Source organism: Pteropus medius, unplaced genomic scaffold (genome assembly GCF_902729225.1).
Source record: "Pteropus medius unplaced genomic scaffold, Ma_sr-lr_union100, whole genome shotgun sequence".
NCBI lineage: Eukaryota > Metazoa > Chordata > Mammalia > Chiroptera > Pteropodidae > Pteropus > Pteropus medius.
This window is the reverse complement of record NW_024349224.1, coordinates 1,816,992-1,841,939: the sequence shown is the minus strand read 5'-3', so window position 1 is coordinate 1,841,939 and position 24,948 is coordinate 1,816,992. Positions and strand designations below refer to the sequence as shown.

The 24,948-nt window shown below is 41.7% G+C and overlaps 1 protein-coding gene across 1 annotated transcript in view; it reads left to right on the top strand.

Moving 5' to 3' along the window:
* ITFG1 (integrin alpha FG-GAP repeat containing 1) overlaps positions 1-24,948 on the top strand; it is a 112,277-nt gene that overhangs the window by 61,991 nt on the left and 25,338 nt on the right. The window contains exons 9-13 of the mRNA XM_039880802.1: positions 50-144; positions 2,362-2,534; positions 12,685-12,835; positions 14,252-14,360; positions 23,925-23,968. Coding sequence (XP_039736736.1) covers positions 50-144; positions 2,362-2,534; positions 12,685-12,835; positions 14,252-14,360; positions 23,925-23,968 — 572 coding nt within the window. The remainder of the gene's footprint in view (positions 1-49; positions 145-2,361; positions 2,535-12,684; positions 12,836-14,251; positions 14,361-23,924; positions 23,969-24,948) is intronic.

Here is a 24,948-nt window from a genome sequence, read left to right as displayed (position 1 = left end):
TTTTTTTTTTTTTTTTTTTTTTTTTTTTTTTTTTTTTTTTTTTTGGCAGATGGGGATGGACACATGGATCACTTACTCCCAGGCTGTGAAGATAAAAACTGCCAGAGAAGCACCATCTACTTAGCGGGATCCGGAACAAAGCAGGTATACCAGCTCGTTTTTTAATGTAAATAGAATTACGTTCTTGAAGAAAATCTTCAGGGGTCGGAAAAGATATCCAAAGAATCAGAACAGAGAGAAACCAAAAATACATTATTGGCTTTCTCACTTTAACTTAGTGAACTGCATTTAAATCATTTTTTTATTGGTTTATTAAAAGAGAAAGTACTGTTCTAATTATTTCCAGTGAAGAAAACCCATTCTTGATCCTGTAATTGAATGATCTGTTTTCATTTTATATGCTGGGAATACGGCAAGACACAATAACTATAATAAAGGGTTATGTAGAGCATCTATTTTCAAGACTAATCTCGTTTTTATTTGCAGTATCTAGATCTATTTCATTCGCTCATGCTGACTTTTCCCCTGCAGCTCGTAGGTAAACAATTTAGTATCTGATAGTCACAGCCGAAGATTAATGTGGGAATGATAGATTATGACACTAAGAATTTCTCCGTATCGATAACACCGAAAGGAAACCAGTAATATAGCAGTACAGTTATTCAGTTTTATTTTCTATTTGGGGATAATGAATGTTAGAATAACACACTGACTTTTATAGCCCTTATGGGTAGGAAACATCACATTTTATACTAAGAGACTAAAGAAAACAAGTCTTTATACAGTCAGCATCCTAAAAACATTTAACTATGACACTTCTAAGTTTTATTATCTTGAACTTTTTTTGACTCCGAATCACTGAAAACATTAGTCAAGTAACACCTCCTTATTGGTTCATGGGTGTAAGTAAACATGGGAATTATAGCCTGTCTTCAAGTGACAGACTCCTGTAAGAATATTTTCAAATTACACAGTCATCTCTCTCTGAGAAGATATATGTCACAGTTTTTTGGTGACTGTTAAAGATGTCACATTAATGAAAAATCTTTTCACAGTTTAGACCCTAATACATTTACCTTAACAGGAATACTTTATCCTCATTAATAAACTGTCAGCCTCTTCAGAAATTTGTGATAACTTGGCATTTTGTGAAATTTCCCATCTTCCAAAACAAAACCAAGTATTTTTTTTCAGACAAGTGAAGCATTTTGATGATTTTTTTTTTTTTTTTTGCTTTACCAAAGATCGAAAAGTTGGTTAAAGATGCAGGCAAGTTCTTTAAAATAGCTCGTTTTCTGTAAATTTGTCTTTATCATTAAGCTATTTTTTTTTTCTTTTTTCCCCTCGCAAATTATGCTTTCTTTGGATAACCTAGAAAATGTTCAGGATACCCTGTGTACTAAATCTTTTTCAAGAAGCCATTTTTAATACAGTTTGTCATGCATCCATAGAAATGAGTCTCTTTTGCTTATAAGGAAAAAAACATCTTAGGTACATTTGGCCTCCTGCCATTTCAAGGCAGCCATGCCCGCTTCTGCTTGGATGCCCCCAGGTGATGTGCCAGTATCCATACTCTGAGCTTATTACAGGCACATCGATAATTTTAAAGGTAGGAATTCTACTTTTAGATTTTTAGTTTGCATTAGATTATTAGAAGGGAAGGTTCGGGCATTCGGAAGAGACAGAATCCCAAAAGCTTATTTTGAAACCAACCTATTCTCTCTACTCATTATAATTAATATAGAAATAAAGATTTATTAAAAACATGCCTTTCAGCTCTTTTGGTGACCAAGCTCGTAATCGCGGGCAGGCAGGACTTGTCAGGGCTGGTGTTGTCCAGAGAGACCCAGAGCTGCTTGGTTCCAAAGATGATGACAGAAGTCATCGTTATGTGTCGGAGGCACAGCAGGAGGACTGGGGAGTCTGTAATGTTCTAGCTTTCTTCCTGAACTGGTCTTGAAAGGACATCGGTATTAGATATTACAGTTCGCTCTAATTTTTAAAAATATTTACTCGAGGTTATTTTTTCACGAAACAAGTTTTTAAACGGGCAGTTCTCTGTGATTATTAACATCGTTTTAATCTAAGATTCTGTGACTCTCTGAAAAACCTTCTAAGGCCCTATGTGCCCATTCAGTGAAAGGTAACTAATGATAAATTTTAACAGGAACTGTTTTTTCCCCAGTGTATTGGTTACCTATTTATCAAAGTAAATTATAATATCCTATCTTATTCTAGAGATAAAGAACTTGAGATGATGCTTATCTTGAAGACTTGTAATGGATCATTTGTTTTGCAAATGGTGAATTTTTTTTTTCTAAAATAATTGTCAAATCTCATCTTTTTCTTCTTAATTCATAGTGGGTTCCAGTCCTGCAGGATTTCAGCAATAAGGGCACACTCTGGGGCTTTGTGCCATTCGTGCATGAACAGCGACCAACCGAAATACCGATTCCAATCACCCTTCGTATCGGAGACTACAACATGGACGGCTACCCAGATGCCCTGGCCATACTGAAGAATACTTCTGGAAGGTATGGAACTTAGGTGGGAAGTATTTGTCAGATATCGTCACTGCGTCACTTTTTAACTGAACAGCACCTAAACGTAGCACAGTCAGCTTTCCAGAAGGAATGCAACGAGCTCAGATTCTTATGTGGTTCCTGAACTTCTCCCAAATGCTTAGGCCACCTGTTGTTTTTGTTTCACACATTTATTTTCTAAAGAACAGAAGTGAACGTCTAATATAAAATAGAAAGCATATTTTTCATTCAACAAAACTTGATCTTTAATAAGGTCAACATATTTAATGAGTAAATGACCCAGTTGTGTTTTGAGACCGAAGACCATGGGGTGGGAGCTGAGCGTAGGCCGCGGTCTCAGTCCAGGCGCCTACCACCTGTGCGACCTCGAGCAGATTGCTCAAACTCCTCATCCGTAAAACGAGGGGAGCCATTGTTCCTCTGTGGTGGAGCTGTAGTGAAGATCAAATGAGGTAAAAATAAATGAAGCAGTCACGTCGCTAAAGGAAGTAGAAAAAGAACAAACAAAACCCAAAATGAGTAGAAGAAAGGAAATGGTAAAGATTAGAGCAGAAATAAATGAGACAGAGACTAAAAAAAAAAACAATTGAAAAGGTCAATGAAACTAAGAGCTGGTTCTTTGAAAAGATAAACAAAATAGATAAACCTCTAGCCACGCTCATCAAGAAAAAAAGAGCAAGCCCAAATAAATAAAATCAGAAACGAAGGAGAAGCAATACCACAGAAATACAAAAGATTGTAGAGTACTTTGAACAATACACACCAACAACCTAGAAGAAATGGAAAAATTCCTAAAAACATAAAATCTTCCAAGACTGTATCAGGGAGAAACAACAAATCTGAATAGACCTGTTACTAGAAACAATTGAATCAGTCATCAAAAAAACTCCCGAAAAACCAAAGTTCAGACAGCTTCCCAGGTGAGTTCCACCAAACATTCGAGGAGGAATTAATACCTGTTCTTCTCAAACTAGTCCACGAAATTGAAGAGAAGGGAAAGTTTTCAAATTCATTCTTCAAGGCCAATATTACCCTAATACCAAAACCAGAGAGAGACACTACAAAAAAAAAAAAAAAAATTTACAGGCCAGTATTCCAGATGAACATAGATGCAGAAATCCTCAAAAAAAATATGCAGAACAAATTCAGCAGAATATTTAAAGGATCATACATTATGACCATGTGGGATTTATTCCAGCGATGCAAGGATGGTTTAATACCCACAAACCAAACAGCAGGATACACCACATAAACGGGATAAAAATCGTGAGATCATCTCACTAGACACAGAAAAAGCATTAGAAAAATTCAGCATCTCTCTATGATAAAAACTTAGCAACATGAATGTAGAAGGAACATACCTCATATATGACAGACCCACAGCTAACATGGTATTCACTGGTAGAAAGTGCAAGAACAGGACAAGGATGCCCACTGCCACCGCTGTTATCCAGGATAGTATCAGAAGCCCTAGCCTCAGCGATCACAAGAGAAAGAAATACAGGGTACCCATGTTGGATGGGAACAAGTAAAACTGCCACTATTTGCAGATGATATGATAACTATATATAGAAAGCCCTAAAGAGTCTGCCAGAAAACTGAGGTAATAAATGAATATAGTAAAGTTGCAGGATGCGGAATCAGGATGCAAAAATCTATTGTTTCTGTACATAATAACAGAATATCAAAACAGAAATTAAGAAAACAGTCCCATTTATAAATAATCGCCTCGATAAGAATAAAATACCTAGGAATAAATGTAACCAAGAAGACGAAAGACCCGAACATTAAAAATTGTAAGGCGTTGTTGAAGGAAATCGAAGGCATAAGTAAATGGAAGGATACACCATTCTCGCAGACGGGAAGAATTAATATCATTAAAATGTCCATCTGCAGATTCTGCATGATCCCTATCAAACACCAATGGCGTTTCACAAAATTAGGACAAATAATCCTAAAATTTACATGGAACCTAAAAGACAGTATCAGGAAATAAGGAGAGGAAGACATACGAATAAATATTTGCTATAAAATTGAAACAAACTTCTTCTGCCTTATTTATTATATATAATTTTGTGATATACTTTAAAAGTGATCTATTTGCCTCAAATAATCTTACTGATTATAGGCAGTTCTGAGCTTGAACTGGAAACAAATTCCCACCCAAATCTGAAATAATAAATACGCTTGCATATCACACACAGCCTTCTCCTTACAGCATAAGAAATTCAGATAACACATTCTTCAAACCAGTTTTGTTACTGGTGTGTTTTATGTGTTTGTACTGATTCTTCAGATTCCACGGTGTATTTTGTACGACAGCACGTCCGAATTTGGTGTGGCCCCAGTTCAGCGGCTCACTAGCCACACGTGACCTGGTGTCCACCGCCTTAGACAGCGCGGGTTTGCACCGAGTCATCTCAGTCTCCACAGACTGGAAACTCAAATTCGTAGTTCTAAGTCCAATTTTATTTGGTATTACCATTTAAAAATGATATATGAAAATGGCCCTATCTGATTTTCTCTTTAAGTTTCCAGGTATTATGCTCATTGTAAGTATATTTCTAGATTTACTATTTATAATTGGGAAATAACAATGCATGGATTAGATATATTTCTAATAAAATAAGCAAACTGGTTTTAACATAATTTTGAGTCACTTATGGCCTGTGTAGCTCGATTGAATGTAGAATCTAGAATGTTCTCTATGTGAGCATGTGTAAGCTACCGCAGTGTCAATGATAACCACCGGCACTCAGTCAGCTCTTCTCATGTGACAGAGAATACAGGCAATAGGCATGATTATATTCATTTTAATATTACAAATGTGTCCATAGACTACATACAGATTATCTTATATGCAGCATAAGCTTTCTTGACCTTATTTTCAGTAATACTGATATATCCTATGGTAATAAAAATATTTTTCTGCAATTTATTATTAAAGTTTAAAATTTTTCCTTTTCACATACAGTCTTTCCATCTACCAAAACTTATTTTTGTGTATCTCATCAAAGGGATCTAATTATATTCTTTTTTTTGTCTTGGATAATAAATTGTTCCCTTATTGAGTAGTCTGTTTTTTTCCCCCACTGATCGTAATGCCACTTTGTCATATGCCAAGTTTACGTACGTGGTCCTATTGCTGTGCCTTCTGTTCTGATGTCTTACCTTGTTTGTCAGTCTCTGTACTAGTTCTACGTTGCATTAATTATTGTAGTTCTAACATAAGTGTTGATATATGAGAAAAAAACCTTCCTGTGTAATTTTTTTTCTTTAGAATTCTCTTGACTATTTTTGTCCCTTTGATCATCCACATAAATTTTAGAATTAATTTTCCTTATTCGACCAAAAAAAAAATCTCTGTTGGGCCTTTGATTGATTTGATTACTTTGTATTTATGAGAAGCTGGCTTATTTGTGTTGTTGAATCTTCCAGCCCATAACACTTATTCATATTTTTAAAACATTCTTTAGTCATGTTTTGCCATTATCTTCAGAAAACTCCTACACATCTTTCATTAGATTACTCCTTGATAACTTAGAAATTTCATTGTTACTGTGAATGAGATTTTTTAAATTAGTTTTCTAATGATTGTTATTGGTATGTGAGATGAGAATTGAATTTTTGGTACATGGATCTTGTATTCGCCAATATAGTTTTACTCTCATTATAATAGTTTGTATATACTCTTGACTGTCCCTTGTGTATACAGTCACTTCATTTGAAAAAGAGGAGAGTTAGGGCTCTCGCTGAACAACTGTCCCCTCTCTCCTCTCCTTTCCTGGTCTTGTCGCATAGGCAGTGCCTCCGTGGCAGGGGTGGGTGGGAGAGGAGCTCTCTGGTGTCATTGACTGGGGGTTCGTGACCATACATGTTCTTATCAGATGAGTCGTTTATTTTTAATACGTAACAGAAGCTGTCATGACTTAATAGAATACAAATACGGCATTGTAGGTTTAATAGAATTTATGTTTTTCGAACAAACAAATTATAGAAATCTATAAAGTACAAATAAAACAGTACATTAAAATCATCTATAATTCCATCACCCAGAGATGATCTCTTTGCATTTTGGTATACGGCAGAATACAATTCGGGTTTTAAAATCAGTCTAAAAGTGGCAAAATTACTCTTAAAAATCCATTAAATCACTCATAAGTTAAAATACGTGTGGATCCCTATGCATATAATATATACTGTAAAATGAAAAAGAATACACAAGAAAATGCAACTCCCTAGCCTTTTTATTATACTTCTAGAGTTAATGAACAACAGAGTGTGCCAGGCATTATACATAGAGTTGAATTTAGGACATTATTTAGGATCAACTCCAGTGTGTACACGATTTCACCTTACCAACGTGAGCACCTATGCTTGTGTAAGATGCTCGAAAATGTGCCATAACTTATAAATACTTATGATCGTGTGTTTTCTTGCTAGCATTTTTGTTTAGTCTCATAACTGGCATTTCGAAAATGGTGCCCTTCGTCATACAGAAACAGCAGTTGAAGAAATGTGATATCAAGGGAGGCCTGGGATTCTCGCGTTCTAAGAAAACCCATGTATTATTTATTCCGAGTCTTCAGGAAGTAGACAACCATAGTCAACTAAACACAGCAGAATACATGTGGGGGATTTAGCAAATGGTTTATGAACATGAAGAGGAACTGTTAAAATAACAGAACTCTGAGGCACGAAATCCACGTTAGCCAAGCCTTTCAAACGCTATCATTCATGGGTTTTAGAAACTGCTCCAGCACCCCACACCCCACACCCCGTCCGAATAAGTGAAGATCAGGAATCAAGCGGAATACTAGAGTGACAGCAGCGCGGAGCTGTCACTTTCCACGTGCCGCGGAGGTGGAGGGGGTGGGCAGCGGCAGCGGAACCGCGGGCCACCCGGCTTGGACCCCTTGGGCATTTTAGCCGGAGCATTTAAACAGACTCCGAACTCGTTTCTCGCAGGACGGAGGTTGGGCTCATGGTCTTACCCACTGTAATCTCAGTCTCTGTACCTTCAACAACTTATTGTTCGCAAGAACATCCTAACTTGGGAGTCACAGCTTATTAGCGATATTTTCAATAAATTTTCATTATCACAGGCATGCCATTACTTGACAGTTTTAAAGCCATAATTATCCCAAGAACTGAGAATTTTGTCTCACTTTCAAGTAATGGTAAAAAGTAACTGTGGATGATCAGCTTAGATCTTAATTTGGGTCACTTGGGGTCACTCAAGGCCAAGAAAGACCTGAAGGAAAAAGTTTTAAGTTTTATAGAAGCACTAATTGTGTTACATCTGCTTTTTCTTTTCAGAGTTTTAGTTAATTATCTAAATGTGTTGTCCTCTGCTTAATAAAGGGTTTAATAGGTGATTGTGTATACATTCCTGGTTTAATCTTTTTTTAATGCATTTTCGCTGATGGGATAATGCCCTTTTCCTAAAGTGTATAATTATCTTAACTCAGCATGTTGTCAAGCTTTTCCTGAGAAGATAAAATTGAAACTTAATGTGGTTCTTTCGCCTCACCGGTATCAAGTACATGAGATTTCTTACCTTTCATGAACTAACGTCTTTCATAGAAGCCGGTTTTGTTTTGTTTTGTTTTCATAGAAGCTGTGGTTTTAGAATATGGTGTAAACAAAATATAGCTAGTGACAGAACAGTTTGTATTTCTCGATTGAATGTCATGGGTATCCCCAACTGTAAGTGAATATGACTGACATTTATCTAAAAATAACATCTACAGATGACTCGGTTGCCCAGAGGACTCACCGGTGAGAGTAGACATTTCTTCAGTAATATTTAAAACACTTTAGAAATTCTTCTGTAGGAATTGCCTATATTGGGAGCGAGTGCATAACTCAAAAAAAAATCACATAAGATGTCCCATTTAGCTAACATTCACACACTCAAAAACAATATTCATTTCTAATATCGAATGACACAGTGTCTCTCCATCACAGTAAGATATGTATTTTTCATCCTTCCGAGCTGTTGTTTTGCAGGGTTTTTGATCTTTTTATCTGTCACCCGAGGATCCTCCACAAGGTAGAATATTCAGCTATTGACTTTTTCCTGTCTTTCTTCCTTCGGCTGTTTCATTCAGATTCATAACACAAGTTGTCTTAACTCCCAGGTGAATAACGCCCAGGTTTTCCCTCTAACCCGGCTTCCCTGCCCTGTGGCTGTCCCTCCTGCACCACCCTCTCTCGCGATGTGTTCTGCAGGCCGCTCCTCTCCCGTCACAGCTGCCACCTCCCCAGTTCACATCGTTTCTGCTTCCCCGGAGTCGGTCTGACACTTCCCCCGCCGACTGCTCCGACACCCTCTGCTTTTCCGTTCCTCCGCTGAGCACAGGATCTCGTTGCATCGACGATCCCCCTCTGCTTCGCCGTCAGAATCTGCTCATTCCACCCTCTTTTCTCCCAGTCGTTATATAAATACTGTATGTGCAAGTCTCCCCAAACCTAAAAAAAAGAAATGTGTTCATGACTCTGGACAGCTGTCTCTACTTTTTTACCTCCCATTCACCGCCGCCGCCCCCGCCCCCACCAGTCTGGCCACAGCCCACAATCAGTGACTTCTGATGACAGATCCGGTGGATGCCCTCGGTCTTCCGGTCACCAGGTTCTCGCCTGCCTTTGGCTGCTGCTCACTCACCCCTAAGACCCTCCTGTTCTCTGTACCCTCTCTAACTGCCTGCACATCTCCTCTGGGGACGCCTCTTCGTCTGGCCGTCGCAGGGATTGGCGCTTCTGAGGGTTCCACTCTCAGCCCTTCGTTCTCACGCTCATGGTCTTCATCAGCTTTGGCCATTTTAACTGCCACTTACAGGCCGAGGACTTTTCAATCCCTGTGTCAGGGATTTGCCTGCCTGGTGGGCCTTCCCTGGACACCGCGCCTATGGCACCCAAACCCAAAAGTGTCTCCTCTTCCGTCCGCCCATCCTTAGCATGCCACACGTCGCAGGGTGGCACCGTGGCTCACCCAGCCAGTCACCGGAAACGCGGAAGTCACGCCTCATTTCCCCATCTGTTTCATCACTTCCTGTCTCCCTCTCCTCTTCGCCAGTTCACCAGTGCAGCTGCCGGGACTAACTAAACAGGAACGCGTGTGCCTTCTAACCGGTCCTCGTTCCTCCCGCACGAGCACTGTGTAAGTTGTGTGTCCACGACTTAAAGTCTGAATGTCCCGATGATGCCATGACCCAGCTAACAAGTAACATGACCATTGTATTTCGGTTTACATAATAAACAGATGTAATACCTGGAAAGAAAATGTAGTGGCCACCAAATTAGCCAATTTAATAAGGAACACCTTTGAATGAAGGTAAAACATGAAAAAAATCTTTTCTAACTACTTATTTGCAGGAACCTTTAGCATTCAGTGTGCACCCTAATGAGTTTTGCCTTTCACTTGGCCTTGGTCTACAAGAGGTGCTACTTCCTCCTCTCGTTCAAGAAACACTGGATCCCACCTCACAGATGCTGTCTGGAGAATAAATGTGTCGCTTTTGCCTAGAGCGCGAGCGAACCTTGTTCTGAATGTCAAGTGTATCACTTCTTTGAACGTTTCTCATCAGTAATCCGTATAACAGAAACATTTCAATAGTTTTTAGTATTTCAAAGTGTATGTTTTATTTTGTTACATCACATTAGCTGAGGATTTTGCATTTACCCATAGCCGGCAGCATAGGTGTCCGAGCAGCAATTCAAAAAAATTTTTTTTGTCTTATGTTTTCAGAAAATTCCTCATGGGCTTATTTGTGTTCCTCCTTAATTCGTTTTTCTTCTGTGCCTAGAACTGCCTTCCTGGGGTTTAGGCAGAACGACACATGTCCCCCAGTAGAAGCTCGCCTCCTCCAGTGAGCCAGGCTGATAATGACACTGGGGAATTACGAGGGAGAGAGCTAAGGACAATGACAGTCTAGACGAGCAGAACTCACCGGGGATGGAAACGACTGAAGTGGACACACGAGCTCCGAGAGCAGCCAGGGAGAAAATCAAACTCCACATTAAATGACCCGGCAGCTCCCTCTCTTAATGAGAACCAAGACAGATGCACGGGACATATTCGCAACCCAGAGCAGCCCAGACTTCGTCAGGGGCTCGTGTGTTGAGGAAGAACACCGATTTGAATAGCCTTTGAAGAGGAATTAAAACCAGCCTCAGAAGGTTACACGCCAGTTGTGCGAGTATCGCCCCTTTCGGAGAAGAGCCGTTTGATCATGCGTTGGACGTGCCGTGTCGCTTGAACGTTTCCCGTGGGTTTTTTTAAATGGGTTCACATCACCTGCGGTTACTTAAGTCTCTTTATTAACAGCTTTATGGCGACATCATTCACCCAGCATACGGCTCGCTCGCCACGCACAGTCCGGTGGCTTTTCCCCGCAGTGCTGCACATCTGGCACCACAGTTCATTACGGAACGTTTTCACCGACCTAAAAAGACGCCCCAGTCACCCTGGCCATCTTGCCATCTCGCCAGCCCTAGAAAACCACTCTTTCTCTCTATATGTGTATCATTTTCCTATTCTGGACACGTCGCATGAATGCAGCGACAGAGCACACGGTGCTCCATGGCGGGCCCGCTTGACTCGGGTCTGGGTTCGAGCGGTGGTCTGTGTCGTTGGGACTTTGTCATCGAATAGCGGCATCCCACCGTGTGGACGTGGTGCACTTTATTCATTCATCGGTTGATGGATGTTTTGCGTTTCTACTTTTTGGCTATTATAAATAATACTGCTGTGAACATTCATATACAAGTTTTCGTGTGGACATGTTTTTATTTTTCTTGAGCTACGCCTGGGTGTAGAACGTACTTAGAGATGGAAGATAAATAAATGTACTTAGGGATGGAAGTCTGTTCAACCATTTAACGAACTATTTTCCAGGCTGTTTTCCAAAGCCGCTGCCCCATTGCCCTCTCCCATCAGCTGTGTGCGAGGGTCCCCCTTCCCCCGGTCCTCACTGGAACTCGTTGTCACCTGTGCGTTTATCGTAGCCATACGGATAGGTTTGGAGTGTGTTCTCAGTGTGGTTTGCATTTTCTCGATGGCTCAGGTTGAGCTATTGGCCATTCGTGGATAATTGTCTGGTTGGACAGTTTGCCGTTTTAATTTAATTATTTGTCTTTCTATTATTGACTTGTATGTCTTCCTCGTCTATTTTCTGAAAAGGTTGTGTAGAATTAATATTCTTTCTTCTCTAATTCATCGGTGAAGCCATCTGGACCTGGAGTTTTTGGGGTTTTTTAAGAAGGTTTAAAAGTACAATTTCAGTCTGTGTTCTTGAGTGAGCTTTGGTAGTTTGTGATTTCCAAGGAATGTGTCCGTTTCATGTAACTTGTTAATTATATTGGCACAGACTTTTTCATAACATTCCCTTATTATTTAGTGTCATTAAAATCTGTAGTGATGTACCTCTCACTCCTGATATTTTTACCCAGTGTCTTCTCTCTTCGTAATGCTTTTAAACGGCCATTCTGGCTTGCAGGTTTGTCAGTTTTATAATTAATCTTTGCAAAGAACCAGCTTTGGTTTCACTGATTTTCTCCGTTGTCTTTCTGTTTTCTACTTCATTGCTTTCCCGTGTGTTATTATTTCTTTTCTTCTGCTTGTTTCACATTTCATTTGCTCTTTTCTTTCCAGTTTCCTAAGGAAGAAACTGGGGTCATCGATTAAAGACCTTTCTTTTTTAATAAAGTGCTTAGTGTTATAAATTTTCCTCCAAATACTAATTCTGTGACACCACCAACCTTGATGTGCTATGTCTTCATTTCCTTTCAGTTCAAAGTACTTTGTCACTTCCCTTTCGAGTCCTTTTACTCAGAGATTATTTAGTGGCATTTCATTTAATTTCCAAATATTTGGGGATTTCTCACGTATCTATTTTTTCCAGTTTCATGACACATGACTGACATGGACGGTGTGTCAGCGTAAGGTGCACAGCGGATGACTTTACGTATAATAGCGCGGTGTCGAGTACGTTAAGGTCCATCCGCACCCTCCATCTCCCATGATTCCCGTTTCTTGTCTTGTGGTGAGAACGGTAAAGGGCTAGGTCATCGGGTTCCGGTACGGCATTAAAGCGCGGTCACGTGGCGCGTCAGTAAATGCCCTCCCTCTGTCTTGCAGCAATCAGCAGGCCTTCTTGCTGGAGAACGTCCCTTGCAATAACGCGAGCTGCGAGGGGGCGCACCGGATGTTTAAAGTCTACTGGGAGCTGACTGACCTAAATCAGATCAGAGACGCCGTGGTCGCAACCTTCTTTGACATTTACGAAGACGTGAGTTCAGAGGCGTCCTGTGTGTCGGGGTCTAACCGCTGTCCGCCTCGGCTCACTTCCCCTTTACCCTGTTTGACCAGAAAATGTAGATGAGATCATGAAAGCAGATGAGTTCATTAAAGAGAGCCCTTTGGAATGTCACGTGGCAGAGGGAACAAACTTGTTGACACCGCCGGTCGATCGGTACGGTGAAATGCGAAAACGCCTTCATGTCAGTCCGCGCGTGATTCCATGGAATCACGGGGCTGGCAGGGGCACCAGCCGCAGAAGCACAGCCAGCGGGGGCCAGGCCCCGGCCCCACACGGGCCGCAGGAGAATGCACTCGGTGCTCTCCTTTAACCTCACGAGCTCGAGGTGGCATCCGTTCCTGCAGATTCTCATGACTCTGCCTTCAGTGGCCAGGTGACCTTGTGAAGGGCGCTCAGGGCCCTGGTTTCTTCCTTTCTAATGTGAAAAGCCTTTTCACATCACCACTCAGAAAAATAATAAGTTCTAATAAAAATGCGTTCAATCTCAGAGTTAGTATGACACAGTATATCCTGCAAAATAACTTATTCTAAAACGTTAAAGGTCTCTCCAACCCTGTTTGCTTTTCGTATTGCTTTTTTCTACGAGGCTGATTCTCAACTCTAGAATTATCGGGGTCTTGGTTTTCATGTCTCTTTGCTACCAAATCTCATGTTATTTCACTTTTTATTCGCAGTTTTCAAGCATAAAGTAATCGGCAAAAATATCACAAAGGAAGTGATTACAAATCAATTTTTAATTTCTGTGCATGAAAACCATCATAAATGAAATTTAAATGAATAAAATTTAAAATTGTTTTTAAAGCCGGGAAATAAATTTGCTATGAAAGAATCAAATGATTAATATTCTTAACATAAAAAGGGTTTATACAGACTGATATGCCCTCAAAAACTCTCAAGAAACAAAACGTAATCAATTTACAGTAAAATCACAAGTGGCTAACTTATGAAAAAATACAGGAAACGAACAACCTTATCATCTAAGAATAAGCGGCATGGAAATTGAAATGACCTTCACCTTTTTTTTCCTCCAATAAAATTAGCAAAGCTTCCCCTTTCTTAGAGGGAAAAAAAGATAAGATGCAGTGGTAGCCAGGGCAGATAAAAAGGTACTCTCTTTTTCCAATTTTGGACATGATTTGGCAGTCCATATCATAGGCCTTTAAAAATTAATGCCGATATGACCGGAAGGAAATATACCAAAATGCCGTTATCTCCAGAGATTTTATTCGTGTTTTGTTATTCAAGGTTTTGTACATTTTTAATAGTATTTTTTGTTAAACGGGTTGAATAAATAAGGTTCACATTTCCCCGGTACACGCGCCAAACATCTGCATTATCTTCAGTCGGTCTGGTCGTTCGTTCTCACCACCTGTTTGGTTTTTTCAGGGCATCTTGGACATCGTGGTACTCGGGAAAGGCTATGCGAAGAACGATTTTGCCATCCACGCATTAAAAAACAACTTTGAAGCAGATGCTTATTTCGTTAAAGTCATTGGTGAGTTTCTGAGTTACATGTTTTTTTATTAAGTATTAACATTTAATTTTTGGATTCTTTCTCCGTGTCAACACACATGTCCCAAAGAGGAAGGACACACTCCTACCCTCCAAATCAGGGAATCAACGTCCGCATGCCACTGCCTGCCCGTAGCAGACGCTGTCCACATGTCCCCAGTGGCACCGGCAGTGACCACGTTCTGGTCCGGGTTCTGTGCAGGAGTACCAGCGCATTTAACCTCGGCGTTTGCAGCCTTCCTGAACCTGGGCCAGTCCCTTTTCATGTCCTCCTTGTCCATTTTAAAGGACACAGGCCTCGCCCCCCTGTTCCCCCGACCCCGACTCAGGCCATACATTCCTCGCGGTGGCAACTTTGACCGCCTGGCTGCTGTGGGTCTCCCTTAAGCCCCCACCCCCGCCGTAACCATGGCGATCCGTGGAGCCGGTTCCTGGTCAGACCCCTCCCCGCCCCCCTGGGCCACCACGCATCCGCCCGCATCGCGCTCGCAGAGACGGGCCCTTTTCCAGCATGGCCGCTGCACTTTTCAGTTGGCATCGTGTTGGGAGAAAGATGTCTCCGTAAACGATCACTGCTTCCAGTGTTCAGGACACAGTCGCTCGCTCACTAAGGCCCGAACTTCTCTTTTCAAGAAACGAGCTACTGACTAGCCGTGTCCCTGAGGTCGGCACGCGGCGAGGGCGGGGGCGTGTCCTTGGATTGGCACGTGTCGTGTTTTGGCCGAACGCTCCCTAGGGACGGAACGTGGGGTCAGAGGCACCGAGTGTCGTAGTTTAAGTTCTCGAGGGTCCCCACGTTTTCAGGCCCCCTGTGACTAACAGCACCAGGGAGGCACGGGCGGCGTATCGCACAGGAAAGGGTTCTCTCTCGTTACCTCCATGACACGCTGGGCAGATAACCCACAGTAAATGTCATTTGTTTCAAATACGTAAGTTAAAGTCAAATTAATCATTCTCTTTCAAAGTCTTTTCTCCGTTCAGTAAGATGGCTGTCGGCTTTGTCCTTAATTTGACTTTTGCCACTGCTCTTTAAAGAAACTCTTTTCCCGAGTCTGAAGCTTTCGGAAGAAGGCAGATTTCTTACTTCGCTCGTCTGAATGTGGCGTTTCGTGTGTGTGGACTGAAGGCTCAGCCTTCCAGACAGGGCGGGAGGCATCGAGAGGAAAACAGTTCAAGCGACAGAGAGACTAGTTTGTGTACCTTTAGGGCAGATTAAGCTCCCCTTGCACTCAGCAAATTCTTTCTTTTCTCAAAATGTTGCCCCCATTTTGAGAAATAGTTGGCAATAGCAAGTTCTTTTATTCAAGCCTTTAAACTGCTTTTCTACTGAAATCCTGTTTTGTACTCTTCAAGCCAGATGACCACGTTTCTGTGCCTGGCACACGTTTGTTAGCTGCTGTGAGGCCCGTGACGCCGCTGCCTGCCATGCCCAGCGTGGCAGGGGCTCGTTCCTGGGGCGGAGGTTGCCCGTTACATGACACGGAAGTAAACTAGGGGTTCCCTAGCAGTGAAAAGAGAGTCTGCCGCCCGGTGGGGACAGTGACTTCGGCACTGAGAGAGGAGGCCCTTCTCGGTGAGGCCGAGGCCAGTCTCGCTTTTTTTTTTTTTTTTTTTTTTTTTAACATATTGATCATTTGGAAACTGCCCACACGGAAAAATGCGTACGTTTAATTTAGGATCCCCAGTCCTTCCTTGGTATTTATTCACTGACATTTTTAAAAACTACAGAAAGCTCGGGGCATCTTAGAGATGGGAAAGGCCTCGAAAGCCATCTGGCCCACGCCCGGCCTCACGCACACCTCCCCCGAGAGCGACGCACCCGTGCTACCTGCCACTTCGTTGTTAGAAAACTTATTCTGCGTCAGGTCACAATGTGCATACGCGGTTATACGGGCCACTGGTACTGTGTCTGCCGTATAAATAGGCGCTTGATAATATCTGTCGCGTACAAAACCAATTAGTCCTAATCTCATTAGTGCAGGTTGCATCCTTAAAGCAGACCGTAATTTATAACCACAGTAGCAGCATACCTCCGAACACGTTATGGTCCTGCGCGGGAAAGGTGAACTACTTTAACGAGGCGAGTCACGCGACCACAATGAAATGACCCGTCCCGGGTTTCCCTTTAATCCAGGAAAGTAGGAAACGGCGTGTGACGAACAAGACTGGCCACGCGTCGTTGACAGCTGCAGGTGTGTGACGTGTGCGTGGGGTCCCTTCAACTGTTCTGAGTTGTGTGTTTGAAAACTTGCGCGTAAAAGGCTTTACACCCTCCGTCTCCTGAGACCTGGGGACCGAGTCGGGATGGGCACCTGAGGAGCAGGGCCCCGGGGAGCTGTCTCGCGCGTCCCCGAGCTCACAGCCAGAGTGCCAGTTTGGGGCAGGAGCTCTCAGTTTTAGAAAATAAGATAACTTTGCATTAAAGATATTAACATAAATATTAATAACATACTTTACAGAAAGGTCATGGGAAATGAGATACCAATTTAAAGCAATCATTTGGGGAAAATAACCTTCTAGTTGTTTTGAGACGCCCTTCCACTCTCTGCTTTGATTATTAGTTGTTTGCTTTAAGTCAGACAGCTACCAGTGTGCAATTACCCTTTCAGAGCCATCAACAGTGTCCAGGGTTGATTTTGCTCTAAAATTATTGTTACTCTCATGCTCAAACCAGCCTGTGCTAAATGTCGCTTTCTTCAGTTAAGGAAATCGGGGTACTTAAGCTTTTATATGCGGCTAGGGAAAAAGCAAACCACCTTCTGCCTGTTCCCACGACACCGGAGACCCACACGACACTCCCCAAGCCCTTGCGTGAGGACAGGGGGCCCCGAGTCCTGCAGAATTGGAGGTGCCCCAGCTCCCTCGAACCATACTTCCCAGCTCTCATTTTTCTCTCTCTCTTCTCAGCCGCGTTGGAGGTTCTGCGCTCTAACTCAGCTCCACCAGTGCGTAAGGCAGATTCCCAGCTAACGCGTACGAACCCGTATTTCCCTGGCACTTGTGAACTGGTGACAGTATTTTCACCTTTTACTTTCCAGATACGACGAGACGTTTAGAAAGGTTTCCTCCTTCCCGCTTCCCGATTCTGTTGAAATAACCTGGAAGCTTACTTCCTGATGGGTATTCTGTTTTACCTTTTGTGCCTTCTGCAAACCCTTTCTGAACCACTCACAACCATCTTGTCAGCGATTATTAAAACTTAACAAGCTTTATCAGCTCTGTTGCCACCGTTTTACTGATATGCCACATCTTTCTTTTCTTCATTCTGATTTCTTTTGCCGGAGCACTTCAGGTTATTTCCAGAAAGTTGTACAGAGCTTAATATATCTTCTGAGTACTGGCATGTCTTAAAATAGCTTCCTCTGGCCCTTCCGTATCAACACTGAGTTCGCCAGCAGAGAATTTTCTAAGCATTGTTCCATTTTCCTCTTGCACACCGTATGGGCGTCTGGGAAATTCTCCCCTTTTCGTGCATGTTCTGTTCGGTAGAGACCTTTCACACGATTGCTCTTTGGTCTTCCTTTTAAGTTGTTGTTTTTCTTCATACGTCTGAGGCTTTTTCGCTGCTTCTATTTCTAAAAACAATCAGCATCAGTAGATTACAGGAGGCAAAAGCACCGTGTCGCCCGATTCTGCACAGCAGACGGCCGTCACTGTCCCCTCGTCCCACCCCGTGCAGGAGCTCCTTGGGGCCTGCAGGCCAAGAGCCCAACAGAGAGGGGAGACGGATTCGAGCAGGATGGTGGCTTCGGGGTTCTCAGATAACAGCAGAAGCGATTCCCCCTCTGCGGGTCACGGCCGAGGGACACTGCAGGAGCCCCTGGCTGGCCCACTCCTGCGGCCTCGGCCTGGGAGAGTCGTCAGACTCAGTCCGAGCAGAGCTGTGCTGTCCAGTGGGAAGAGAACAGCATTTACGGGAGGCTCTACTTACGTCACAAAAAATTACTGTGTGTGAAACATGTACCTGCCGCATTTACTACTTAATGTGTTTGCACGTGCGTGAACAGGATCAGACTGACTTGAAAGGGGACTCACCACTTATTTACGTTTCCGTATGTAAGCTTTTTAGAGTGATCTTTTTAACTAAAAAAAAATGACTGAAAGGTACGTAATCAAGAACGGACAAAAAAGGTCTCTATATAGTGTGTAAAATAACGTCTAATGACAAGAATAGCTGGGAGGTGGCCTTTATTTCACACATGGTATTCAATGATGGCATCTGCTTTGTATTCGTGTGTCTTAAACAAAAACTAAAGACGTTTTCAGAGAATGAATGTGGACAGTCACCCATGCTCCAAGGAAGGAATTTCATTTTTAATGCTACTAAAGCTATTTGTACAGTATTGACCTTTATAGCTTTGTCTTTTTCCTATCCGTCCCTCTTCTAACCTGCACGTTGATTTGGTGTCACAGTATTTACGCATGATTATTGCTATTTTTTGGTTTTGGCTTTGTGTAAACTGAATCACAAAGCCGGAATCACAAGGTTTTATACTTTCAATTTCTTTCAAAACGTGTGGGCTGTAACATAGTTTTAACATGAAATGTTAAGATCCTAAGCATCATCATTTTTAAGAAAACCTGTGAATTGTACAACCCATTAGTCATGTTTTAAACTAATCTAATAACCAATAATTCACATAGCTCATTAAGTATTTTAATTACAGCTTTTCATTTAACTGTGAATAGCCTATGTTCTTATATTTCCTTAATCCTTCTAAAACAAGTTTGGTTTTAAAAGTCTAGGAGTATTAATTACTTTTTAGAGCTGTTTACTTAAAGGGGTATTATAAAACACTATAATAGATCTTTATGGAATTCTGTAATATGATTACAAATACTAATAATTTATAAACATTTATGAAATGGTTTAAAATCCTTCTAAAAATTAGAATACGGTTCAGCCAAGATCAGCTAGTTATTAGGAAAACATTGACGCTTGAAATGAGACTCAGAGAGAGAGACTTACAAACCAAACACACACAGTCCTTGCCTTTGAGAAGCTCGGTGACAAAACACAGGTAGGAGAGCTGAAGTCATGGCAGAGCCTCTCCCGGTAAAACTCCCTTCTCCATGACGGCATTTCAGCAACCTGCCCGGTGTTGTTACAGTTGCTTAAGAAAAATGTTTGCTTCACTTATAACCATATGCTTTCATATAAGAGGTATTACTGCCCCACATCTGGGAAGCGAGCTTCTGCCGTAACAATAATGATATACCCCGCCTTGGAGCATTTCGTAGCGAGAGTTTTTTCCTGACTAAAACACAAAGGATGCAGTTTTTATTCTAACGTCACTGGAGAAATTACACTATTGCCCTGATTTCATAGGCCCCTGGTACTTTTCACTTGCTCATAAGTCTGACTCCATGGAGTCTTAAAATTATAATTCCAGGGTGACATCTGTAAAAATGCCGTAAGAGCCTATCCTTTTACATTTCCGTTTATGCGAGAGAGTTTTAAAGCATTGTTCCCTTTTTTATTAGTAAAGTTTTGGTTTGGAATTTGTTTTGTTTCCGATTACAAAAATAAGGCAGCCTGATTGGAAAACATTTGGAAAGTCTGGAAAAGTATTTTTTAAAACTGCCACTGACAACTCCTGTGAGCCCTGAGCGTTCTCCGCTTCCTCTGCCGGCCCCTGACGTCTCGAGCACACCAGAAGCCAGCGGCGAGAGCCGATGCTTTAAACCCTGGAATGGAGAATCACAGACGCATTTAAAGCAGTTGGAGCTGATAATGTTCCTCACGGGTAGGGCCTCTGCCGCGTGTTCTGCACGGCTTGTCTTACGTGATAGTACCTATACATGAAAATTTTTAAACGAAAATACATGGGAATGTCTAACTTTTATTAAAAAGAATATGACCCCGACATATCACGTAAGGAGACAGACGGTGGAGAATCGGCTTGCCAGGAACCACGGGTTCTCCAGGCCCCACTCACCTGCCTGAGCTCAGAGCCCGCTCAGTGCCTGGTCCCTGGTCCCTGGCCATCCTGCCGCATCTGCCAGACCCGCCTCTCCAGGCTCCCTCTGTCACCGTCCTACGGTATAGCCCACAACAGCACACCGCTTCCCTCTGTGCCAGCCGGTGTGAAGCCCCCGAGACTGCCCGATGGCAGCAGAGACCCGTCAGGAATTGTAGCTTTGCAGAGTCTGTACACTTTAGAAGTTACATCATCCACCCCCTTATTTTAAAGATCTTCCTAAACCTGTGACACAGGTGCCCGGCCCCGCCCATGCCGCCTTCTGCCCCGGCTCCCTCAGCCACAACCCGGCTCCATGCCACTTTCTGCACTGCGGGGACAGGCGGCCTTGAAGGAGCCGGGCTCGCGGTGGCAGCCGGTGTCGGTGCGGGGGCCACCGCGGGGCGAGTTCCTGGAGGACGCTCACGGCCCGTAGGTTTAGTGTGACTGATCTCACATGCACAGAACTATCAAAAAACTACTAACGACAGAAGACGAACGACTAACAGGTTTGTAAGATGTGTGCCACACCGTTTCTCGGTGGCATCTCATTCAGGCCTTCCTTTTTGAGGACGTTATATCTAACTTTAATAAGCTGTGTTTAAACCGTACCGATGAACCTGTCACATTAATATGCTGAAAAATACGAAATGACAATAAAAACATTCCTTCTATAGCTGTACATTTGAAGAGAGCTAATGCTTTCCAGACATTTATTTTATTAAACCAAGAAGGGAAAAGGGTAGAAGTGTCTCCCTTTTTTGATGGGAAATCTGAAGGGTGGATCACAGAGGGATTCAGCGATAAAGACAAACCTAAAAGTAAAATTTCACTTTTCTACAGTCTTCCTTAAGAAAAGCAGTATAATTGCTGAAATTAGTGAACGACTTTTTTCTGCCTTATGTAAAACACACATCACTAGTAGGGCCCCGAAAGCATGCGGTCTGTCTCTCCGTACCTGCCGCTGTGACCGTGTACCTGTCACCGGGGAAAAGTCAGGCGGTTCTGTAGGTGAAGTAATAATCTGAGGCCAAGCACAGGTCAGCCTTTCTCACAGTAGTTGGGAGCCCTGAATTCCCAATTAAGCAGCCTTGTCAAGCAGAAGACCAAGCTCAAGGACTAGCATGCTTCCTCCTTGAACCATGGTTGCAAAACCCAAGGAAAGGCATACTCCATTTGTATTATGTAGACATCCCTTTTTAAAAGACATGTATGTATAATATATATGACATGTGTGACATACATATGTACGGTGCATTTAAATCTTACCATTTCGATCCTGTTGCTACTATACGAAACCTCAGATGTGACAGGGGAAGTCGCGTAAAAAACAAAAATAGATACAGGACACAAACCAATTTTTAGCTTGCTATATACAAAATGGAAGGGACTATTATGTAATTTTGAGTAAATACTGTCAACCATGCTAAACAAGGCACAGACATTTTCTCTTGTACAGAAAATAAAATAATCCAATGGTTCATTGATTTCCCATCTTCCATAAAAGTAGGATAATGTGTTTTTTAAATGAGTTAATATCTGGTGGCCACATGGTTTTTCGAAAGAATTCCATTTGCTTTGTGACCTTGAGTAATGTACTGGCCCGAGCTTCAGTGTCACATGCGAAAGCAAATCCACGTTCAGTCTGGCACGCAGCAGAAGATCAGTGAAAGATTGTTTGCTAAAAAGATGCTGGGTAACCTTTCTGGAGGTAATTTCACTATACATGCCAAAAACGTTGAAGATAAAACCCAGAAATCATGCTGTTTCTGTGAATTTACCCCTGGTAACCGCCACTCTACTTTCTATGAATGTGACTAGGTTAGATACGTCACACAGGTGGAACCTGTAGTGTTTATCTTGTTGCGACTGGCTGATTTCAGCATCAGACCCTCAGGGTTCATCCACACTGTAGCGTGTGACGAGATGCCGTCCCGTTTTAAGGAAACATGTTCAGTGAACGCTCTCCCATCGTTCGGTAGACCGCGTTTTGTTGAATCGTTCGTCCGTGAAGGGCGTTCGTAGGGGTTGCTTTCTCCTCTTGGGTGTCATGACCATGTGCATTTCGTCGTGGTTCTGGTTTGCATTTCCCGGTCACTCATCGTTTCAGGAGCTTGTCTCTCTCCGTGTCTTCTTAGGAGAAATGCCTATTCGGATCTTTTGCCCATTTTTTAATTGTCTTTTTATTACTGCAGTATAAGAGTTCTTTATATTATTTGGGTCATTGTCAAATGTAATTTTCCTGTTATGAATTACAGTCTAATTTCACTTTCCTCCAAGGAGCCAGTTAACCAGTACCATTTACCGAATAATCCATCTTTTCTCTGTTTTAACAAGTATTTATTGTGTAAATATGTTGAGTCAGGCCCTGAGAAAATGAGAAAATGATGCAGTTTGCCTGCTAATACAAACAGACTTGTGACTCAATAATCACTATTCAGCAAAATAATGATTTACGTAAAGGTTTACGAAAACCATTTCGGTATAAGCGGAAAAGAAATACCAATGTCTGCCTAGAGGCGAGGGAAGAGGAATGAAAAAAAACCTCGAAGATAAAAGGGAAACATGCTTTCGGGGCCGGGGTCAGAAATTCAACACTGGAAACTCTTTTTGCAAGTGTGAAACATTTATGTCACTATTTAATGTAAACATTAAACAGTATATCCGGTGTGAATGAACACGTGTCTCCTGTGATGAAAGATGTCACGCTCACTTCTTAGAGCCTTTGTGCTCTGTATACCCTGCCTCAGTACATGTCTGTTAGGACAGTTGTCATTTTATATTCATATAAGTAAATATAAAAACCCATTTTCCCATGGATTATATTCATAACAGTTATTGAAATGATTCATGCATACTGAGCAGAATCGTCAGCTTTCTTTAATTTATAACATGTACAGTGATTAATATCACAGAGTGTCTGCTTTGTAAGAATACAGAAGTGGCCCTAGTATAGTTATGTCTCAAATCTTGTTACTTATATAAAGGCTGTTCAGAAATTCTAACCTTTCCTTTTTTGCTGATTGTAGAATAATTGTGTCATTAAATTATTTTTGTATCTCTGTTGTAGACCCATCAATTATTGTATAGTTATGTTCTCCATAATATTATGTTATTAAGCAGGCCTAAAATCTTTGACCCAGAAACTCTGACTAGATAAATGGGAAAAGTCTAGTTTGAGATAGAAAATACTAAATGTTCTATTTGTTTTTCTCAGTATACATTTTAATTGGTTTGCATTTGGCACTTTTGTCAGATTCTAAATCATCCTTGGAATTTAGCTAACCAACTGGAAAATAAAACCAACAGTAGGTGTAGCTTGATTAAACCATAATTAATCATCTCATCTATATATTTCACAAAAAGGCTGCATCTTGACTGCTCAATAAAGTCTTTTGAAATATTGGTATAAAATAAGTGAACAATAGAAATTTAATTTACTCCAATATAAAGAAACTGAATTGGTTTCTGCTTGTGATCATGAACCAGTAGAGCACGTTAATAGATTTTAGAAACAATTAAAGTTTACTTTAAATATTAGCTTCCATTATGTCGGTAATAATAGCCTTTTCTTTATTTTCCCACAGTTCTAAGTGGTCTCTGTTCTAATGACTGCCCTCGCAAGATAACAGTAAGTAAACTTAACTCAGCTATAAATATTTCTGAGACAATTCTATGCATCATAAAGAGATACACACAAAATAGTTGTCATAGGTTACAACCAAATCGTTGTTAGTCTTTAGAAGTGACTTAAAAAGTATCCTTCAGTGCTTAAGAAAAGTTCACTGGGAATAAAGGACCATTTCTAAAATTTTCTCATCTCAAATTTCATTTCCTTTATGAAGCCTCTTCTGATGTCCTTGGAAAGATGTCACCCCTCCCATTATTTGCATGCATACCGCTGCCTCTGGGCATACGTAACACTTGATCACACTTACCTGTTTGTCTTTAACACCTCTCCACAGAGGACCATGATCCCTTGAGGCCAAGAATCATGTCATCTTTGTGTAGTTGGTACGTGGCACAGGGCTAAGCTTATAGGAGACCATTTTTTCAGTATTAGCTTTAATACTGACTTGCCGTCTAATGGAATGTTTCAGTGAGAAACCAAATGTGAAAATAATTAGGCTTAGTTTTTGAAATTGCCAATTCATGTAAATTATACTAAGAATATTCCATCATGTTGGAAAAGTGTGTGTGTGTGTGTGTGTGTGTGTGTGTGTGTGTGTGTGTGTGTCCCTGCTCATAGTAACCCTTGTTTTGTAAGAAATTCTCCCCCACTTGAAGATGAGGAAACTGAGGCTCAGAGAAATTAAATTATCCAAAGTGACAGCGCTATTAAGCAGTGGCCCTAGAACACAAAGCTGGATGTCGATTAGTCTTGTACTTGTACGACCCCAGTAAAGCACCGCGTGGTCCACATCTTACGTGTGGTTGGGAAACTTTGCCATGTTTAAGGCGGGTGGAAAGAGACATCGACCCAGAGGTGTGCGTGCTGAGGGTTCATCTAGACCCCACTTGAACAGCGCCTCTGATGTTGAGAACAGTGAGATTCGGAGGAGAAACCAGTCTGCGATACTCGGGTCGCTGCGAAGCTAGGGTGGGCCCTCA